The following is an 8,213-nucleotide window of genomic DNA, read 5'->3' on the forward strand; positions in this document are numbered from 1 at the left end:
CCTATGTTCAGCCAGCAATTTACTCATAGAGTACAGCCTAGTCTACAGTAGTTACGAAATGAATAATGATTAAAAAGTGTAAAAAAAGAACTATTTTGTAGTCTTTTGAGCTGTGTATATTTATCGCTTTCGCGACATTATTTTAAAATTTATGTCACGTGTTTCCTATTTTGACATGGTTCAGTATTTTGGGGACTGCGGGACACAAGGCTTAAAAGCGGCTCAGTCCCGCTCGAAGCGGGACGTATGGCCACGCTAAATATAACCCACTTTCGTGGACTCCTGTTTTGTTATGTTGTGATTGATTCAATAAAGAATCCGCCGAACAAAACTTGTTTGAAATCCGGTTACTTCAGTGTATATACAAACATTATGGTCTTTGTCACGTCCACTGATCATTGAAGAAGTAATAGAGGGCAATTTAAACACACTTTTTGTATTACTTCGATAAAAATATAGAAGAAATAGATATAATTTATTCTTTGAATAATGAACACAGTATACATGCATTTTATAATAATACTTATAATGATGATGGTAATAATAATAACAAGGATTTGGAACTAAATTCATACATATATAGAATACAAAGCGTGTGTGCTGTGCTTCCAAGGAAACCGTGACCCACTCAGCTTGTTGTTATCTCATTTAGGGTCGTATTCTAGAACTCTACTCAATGCTCAAGTCAGGATTTGAGTATGGTTTAAGCACTAGAAATCATACTCAAATCTTTGCCATTAGGGTCGTATTTCCAGTGCTTGAAATCATACTCAAGTCTGCTCAAATCCTGACTTGAGCATTGAGTAGAGTTCTGGAATACGACCCTTAAAGTGCTACGACGCTGATTTTCAGCGGATCCGGCAACAGAACACACGTGGCACTGTGATAGTAGCCGTCAGAGATTGACACTAAAAACATTGAATGAAGCAAGCACATATTACTTTAAATACAAAACATTAACAGTCTATTCCATTCAGGTACATTTAATGAAGTTGCCATTTACATATTATGCATGAGTTAAAATGTGCATTATTGTATAGGTAATTAATTTCATAAAAACTGCAATCATCCAATGATAGCTTCAATCCCATGTCTAGTAGGTTCGGGTCATAGTTCTCTACAAATGAGTGTTCTCGCCTTTCGGTCATCGCTCGCGTCTATTTACTTTATAACCAATGTCAAACAACCACGGTGTTTATTAATAACAACTCCTAAATCCGGTCTTCATATCGTATCGATGGCATATACTATATTATTGTGGCCCAGAAATTATTGTTGCTACCCGCGTCACTAGAAGCAGCCGCCATGCTGAATTGTGGGACGTGTTTGCCATTGCGATGAAAGCATTTGATAACCGGCACAACGTATTCGCAGACGTTGCCAAAGTTGCGCCAGACGTACAGAGGATATGACCAGTACGCCGTTCCGATGCTCTTTCTTTTTCAGTAACAGTAGAACAGTAGAGTTGTGAAAAAAAAGTACTGCCACCTTTCCTACTTCAGCTCGCATTACTGCTTTCTTTCTTACCGGTTTCGAAAGGTAAGAGTGGTGGTGATGAAATTACAGGCACATGGGACTTGTCAACTTATGTATCAGGGCTACGGGCACAGTGCGCAGTGGCAGTGCGCCTAAGTATGAATAGGCGTGTCGCTTGCCACCAAGCGCACGGCTTGCTATATATTTTCGCTTGATATTATAAAAAAAGGCTCCTTTCGTGCACTCCGTAAATCCGATATAAAATGCGTAACCACTTATGTCCACTTGCACTAAACTTCAGTGTTTTTTAAACCAATGCTTTGTGATAAGAATATCTTACCAATTTAGGCATTGGTTTAAGACATACTTAAGTTTATTCAGTGGCGTAGCGAGGGGTGTGCAGAGGGGGCCATGGCACCGGGCGGCACAGCATTGGAGGCGCCGTCGAGCGCGGCTGTTATTGTTTTACTTAAAATTAGAAAAGAAATCCCACTATTTGAGAAAACGATATCCTTAACAACACAAAGGCGGCGACGGCAGGCGAACACAAAAAGATAGTCGAGCCGAGCCTGCCCGAACGAACTACTTTTGTAATCGTGAAAATAGAGGGGAAGCATATTTAGGGTTGGGCCCCGGCGGCAGAAATCGACGCTACGCCACTGAGTTAGTGCAAGTGGACATTAGAATGTCACTCAGAAATCCAGATCTTGCATTCATAATTATAGTCGTCACCAAATAAGAGGCCATATTTGACAGCTAAAGAAGGTGATAGTATGTAACTTTAAATGCGGTCAACGAAACAATAAACAAACAATTAATAGCATAATTGAGTTTAAATAAGTACATAAATTTTATTTAAACATGTAATATGACTAAACATATTTGAAGTACTGTTTTCGCACAAATTCCAAAATAAAATGCAATTTTGAGTTACTCCGAAACGTCCCGAAAACAGTACGTCCTCGAGCTATTTTTTTTTTTAATTTTTAATTTTAATGTTGTAAGCTATTACATCTCTGATCACACCTATTGCAAATAAATTTATAATTTATAAAATTTCAAAGAGCCTCGTACTCATAGCCAGATTTGTATTTCCTTTTCTTTTTGAATTGAAAATTTATGAAATCCTTGGTTTCTAGGTAATTTAGATTAAATTTTTTATATTTTTAAATTTTATATAGTTATTTTATCGATGAACATACTTATTTACACTAAATTCTCATAATAAACCATTTATGTATATTAAAAAATAAGAGGAATTGCAAGGAATTTGTAAATGAATTGCTTTTAACAGAATTCCACGATTTCGCCTTTTAGGCCCCCTGAACAACAATGAACCGAAAAATAGTCTAAACAATCATCATTCAGCCATGCGACGCCCACTGCTGGGCATAGGCCGCCCCCAACGATCTCCACGATGATCGGTCCTGCGCTCCCCGCATCTATCGGCTTCCCACGACCTTTACCAGATCGTCGGTCCACTTGGTGGGGGGGGCCTACCCACTTGAAGAACCTTTCCGCTCCACCGGCCATCGGTTATCCTAGCTATGTGCCCCACCCACTGCCACTTCAGCTGAGCAATTCTTCGAGCTATGTCGGTTACCTTAGTTCTCCTACGGATTTCCTCATGTCTGATTCTATCACGTAGAGAAATACCGAGCATTCTCAAAGTTGGACTTACCTAACTGAACTGTCTACCCCAGGTATACGTAATGGTCAACAACTTCGAGTGTAATGTTCCCAATTTTAACTGGAGCGGGTACAACATGGACATTCGACATGATCTTCGTCTTGTCCATGTTCATCTTAAGACCCACTCTTTGGGAACACTACTGAGATCGTCGAGCATTGTGTTCAGGTCTCTCAAGGTCTCAGCCATAAGAACTATATCATCGGCAAATCGAAGGTGTGTTAGATACTCGCCATTGATGTTGATGCCAAGTCCTTTCCAGTCCAGAAGCTTGAAAATATCCTCCAACGCCGCAGTGAACAGTTTCGGTGATATATCCCTGTCTCACGAATCGTTGCAGTTGGATAGTATTAGAGCTCTGATCCTGTAATCGGAGTGACAGACTGACGTTTTTGTATAAGTACCTTAACACCTCGATATACCTATAGTCTACTTGGCACCTTTGGAGAGACTGCAGCACCACCCAGGTCGCGATCGAATCAAATGCCTTCTCATAGTCCACAAACGCTAAGCAAAGTGGCCCGTTATACTCCTCGGTCTTCTGTATAACCTGCCGCAGCGTATGAATGTGGTCTATGGCACTAAAACCCTTTCAGAAACCGAGTGGTTCGGGAGGTTGGAAGTCGTCAAACCTACAAGCGAGACGATTCGTGGTAACTCTCGAAAACAACTTATAAATATGGCTCAGAAGCGAGATTGGCCGATAGTTCTTCAAAAGTGTTTTATCACCCTTTTTGAAAAACAGGACGAATTAGCTTCTGCCCCATGCCTTAGGCGTTTGTCCTTCGTCGATGACAGAATTGAAAATCTTCTGGAGGACTTTTAAGTATCGGCTTGCCGCCCGCTCTCAGAAGTTCTGTTGTGATTCCATCATCGCCCGCCGCTTTGTTGTTCTTGAGTTGTTTGAGAGCAACACTAATCTCATACAGGCTGTCGTCGGGGATATCTTCGGCATAACGGTATAAACAATCACAAAAAAAAATTTTATCTATTTCTCGTGAAAATCGTATAATGTGATTACCGATATGATTAGTCCACATCCCTATTCGCGTCACGATGACAAGTGTCAAATTTGGCCACTTATTTGGTACATTCTCAACTGAGTACTCCCGTAGTCCAACTTACCAACACCGGTTAATGTCCTATTAGAGCTTAGCGAAAATTTTTTTTTGTTTCGTTTTTTTTTCTTTCAACTGTGACATTGGCAAAATCATCAGTTCTCATATTGATGGAGCCATAAAAATAAAAAGTGAAGTGATTAATTTAATCTATCATACGTCCCCATGTATCACCTTGTCGCCACAAGGATCTGGGGGTCTGCTCTCGTACTCCGACCGAAACGATTACAGTCAAATATGTATTATTCAACCAAATTAACAGACTAAACGTCAAGTATGAAACTTCATTCACATCATGCGTGTTTAATTTGGTCGAATATTACTTATTCGGACGGAGAATGAAATGAGCCTGAGTCGTCCACTTTTAAGTTCGCTGCCTTTATATAATAACGCAGTACGGCGTAAAAAAAATCATAACTAAGAAGATAAGTGCGTTATTCACTATTAAGTTTCGCACGGTCTGCTTGTCGCTGTATGCTTAGTTCAAATTCGTTCTCTATCTTGCAATAGTGTGTTATACATAGAGGCAGCGAATTGGGCAGCATCAGTCCTGCTAGTGAGCTACCATCGCTAGGCATGCTTTAAATTCTGGTAAAAAGACTTATCGTTGAAAAGTTAATATCCTAACCGTTTATTTTAAACTTTAGTCGATGACAGCAAAAGTTGTTTACTTACGGTCAAATACGCTCGTTGAAATATTGTGGTTTTGTGTATGTTTTTCTTAAATGCATTACTCACTCCATTCTGTACCCAGCTGATAGGATTCCACGAAGCAATCTGTTATTTAGAAGAAAAATATACTTAGGAAATAAAACTATTTTTCCGGATTTAAATCGCGTATGATAATATACGCGATTTAAGTCCGGGGGAATTGTTTTATTTCCTATGTGTAACAATCGCGAAAACCTAAGGACTCTATAAGAATCACAGACATGTTAAGAATGATACTTTTTCATTAAAAGTAATGATAGACATACCTTAATATAAGGAACAGAAATAAGCTGTTAGGTTACGAGCAGTTAGGAACAATATTATAGTAGTGATAGTATCAGTGGTGCTCCTTGTGAAAAAATTCACTAAGGGAATTACAGCCATCTTACCTACTTCTGCCGCCAAGCAGTACTGTGAATATTTTTTGTTTTTGTTTTTTTTTATAATACCTATTGGCGGGACGAACAAGTCGTATCTAGCCCGGTGGTAAGCGACACGCCTATCGAAAGATCTTAGGGACACTGTCACCGCGCCCGTCACCCTGAGACATAAATTGACAAATGCATTGTAATTTCACCAGCGTTACTGCATTCCTGTTTGGAAGGGTAACGCTGCTGGTGAAATTACAGGCTTGTTGAACCTATGTCCTAGGGTGATGGGCGCAGTGGCAGTGCTCCTTAGATCGTTACGTTTTAAAGCTCTTGAGTGGCACTGCAATTGTTATGGACAGGCGTGCTGTGTGTAAATGAATTCAGACTTAACTTTAAACTACTTACTTATTAATTTGTTCTAAAGTTTCATCAAAGAACCAAAATATATTTAATATTATTTTTTAACCAGTTTTGTTATGTGAATTTGGCTACATGCCAAGATAAAACAACTTTACAAAGAATGTAAATATCGATACGGTTTTTCCTGTGTTATGATAATAAAAAAATCTATGAATCAACGCCACTTGATATTATATTATAACACGATGAATCACAATATCATAAAGTGTCGAGATATAACTTGTAAACGGTGTAAACAATGGCTCCTATTTTCACTGAAATCCGATTGAAACAATTTTACTCTCTACTTAATTTATATTGTAACTGTCTCGGTGGCCGAACGGTTACCATGCCGGACTGCCACGCAGAGGTCCCAGGTTCGATTCCCGGGCTGGGAAAAATATTTGTATGGCCTACATATATTTCTCTCGCGAGTTTGGGTGTAATTTGTGGTTGTCTATGTGTGTGTGTCCATGGCACCCGCGACACAGGGTTCCTCTAGTGCCGGGCTATGTTGAGTGTGTGCGTTATTATTATTATACTACTAAAGTCTTAAAATTTTAACTTAAAAAGAAGTGACTTCACACGGGAGAGCCTTTAAATTTTTCGTGAATTTGGATGTCATTTGTGGTTGTCTAAGGGTCGTATACCAGAACTCTACTCATTTGCTCAAGTCAGAACTTGAGTATGATTTCAAGCACTGGAAATACGACTCAAATGGCAAGGACTTGAGTATGATTTGTAGTGCTTTAAATCATACTCAACTCCTGACTTGAGCATTGAGTAGAGTTCTGGAATACGACCCTATGTGTGTGTCCATGGCACCCACGACAGAGGGTTTCCCTAGTGCGGGACTATGAGTGTGTGTTTTATTACCTATTACTTAATGGAGGTGGTGTACGCGCCGCACTTCAGGCTGGTACAGCAAGCGAATAGCTACAGGTGAAGACTGAAAACCGGCAATACTGAGTCTTTAACTTTTTCTCGTGTTAAGAAAAGAATAATTTTTCTTCTACATTTGCTATTGTACGATCGACACAACCTGTAATTATAGCCTATTAGAGGTGGTCATTATTGCTGTAATAGATAATGTAAAGCATTATACTTACACCGCGCAACTAGCTAAGTTGCTGTAGTTGTCCTGTTGTGGCGTCATGCGAACTAACAAGGATAGCAATAGCTGTGAGAGACAAATGGCGCTCCTCAAATGATTACACGATGCTAAGATAATTTTTTATAGCACAGTCATAAAAATAACCTATGCTTTCTCCGTTCTTCACAGGGGTGCCTGGCTACGTAATGGACGGTCTTTTAATCGTGGGCGAGCGCGAGGCAGCACCTGCTGGCTTCAGCGTGGCGGGTAGAGCCGGCAAACGGCGCGTGTGCACCCGCGTCAGTCGCAGTGCTGCTACCTCGGCGTCACCACCCGTCACTGACGTCATTGTGTGCTCGAAGATGAGGCAGGCACCACAGGGGTTCATACTTGCAGGGTGAGTACACTCTAAATAAGACTATTACTCGGACGGTTGGCATTGCTGATGTGGGGAGCAAATAGCCAAATACCCGGTACCCATTTTCTGGACGGCCCGACAGAGGATTCTTCGGCATCCCTATTATACCGCAGTATCCACAAGCAAGCCCACGTTACCTATTTCTGCCGCCAAGCAGTAATGCTCACATTACTGCGTTCCGGTTTTGAAGGGTAAGGGTGCTGGTGAAATTACAGGATCATGGGACTTGTCAACTTACTTCCTCAGATCTTTGCAACTGTTATGGACACGCGTGTCGCTTTCCAGCAGGCGCACGACTTGTACGTCCCTTCACTTAGTATCATAAAAAAATAATTGCATAATTTGTGAAAATATACCAATTATTGTTTATTACAACGTCTCGTCGACAATGTTATCCTTAACGTTTGGTACTTTCAGCGAGATCAACGGCAAGGTGGTGTGCTACAAGGTGAGTGGCGGCAGCACCGACGTCTCGCCCACGCATAAGCCCAACGAGTACGAGAATGTCGTCAGCCATATCACCCCGGAGGCCAATAGAAGGTATTTATCAATCCTTCTTTCGTTCAAATACTTTCGCTGGCACCATTACGAGATGAGATGCCATTGAGATAGAGTAAAAAAGAATGTGATAAGAATGATTATGATTATGGTGCCAAGTCCCCAATCCATTCCTTAAAGCAGACCGATACTCAGAAGTGGTACGACCTACTTGTTGATGAGTACAGAATGAGTCATCGAAGCATTTTTCATCAACTAATAGAATACTTTGATCATAAAAAGACATTACTATTCATTTGTGTACTTGAAAGTTGGACCACTTTTTACTTTTAACTGCTTCCGTGGCCGAACGGTTACCATGCCGGTCTGCCACGCAGAGGTCCCAGGTTCGATTCCCGGGCCGGGAGAAATAGTTGTATGGCCTACAATTATTTCTCTC

The 8,213-nt window shown here is 40.6% G+C and overlaps 1 protein-coding gene across 2 annotated transcripts in view; it reads left to right on the forward strand.

The window, feature by feature from the left end:
- LOC113232973 overlaps positions 1–8,213 on the forward strand; it is a 49,425-nt gene that overhangs the window by 31,087 nt on the left and 10,125 nt on the right. For both annotated transcript variants that reach the window (XM_026467896.1, XM_026467897.1), the window contains exons 3-4: positions 7,048–7,255; positions 7,694–7,816. In XM_026467896.1, the coding sequence (XP_026323681.1) occupies positions 7,048–7,255; positions 7,694–7,816 (331 nt within the window). The remainder of the gene's footprint in view (positions 1–7,047; positions 7,256–7,693; positions 7,817–8,213) is intronic.

The sequence above is a fragment of the Hyposmocoma kahamanoa genome, unplaced genomic scaffold (genome assembly GCF_003589595.1).
Source record: "Hyposmocoma kahamanoa isolate Upper Pololo Valley unplaced genomic scaffold, ASM358959v1 78, whole genome shotgun sequence".
In the NCBI taxonomy this organism is placed as follows: Eukaryota; Metazoa; Arthropoda; class Insecta; order Lepidoptera; family Cosmopterigidae; genus Hyposmocoma; species Hyposmocoma kahamanoa.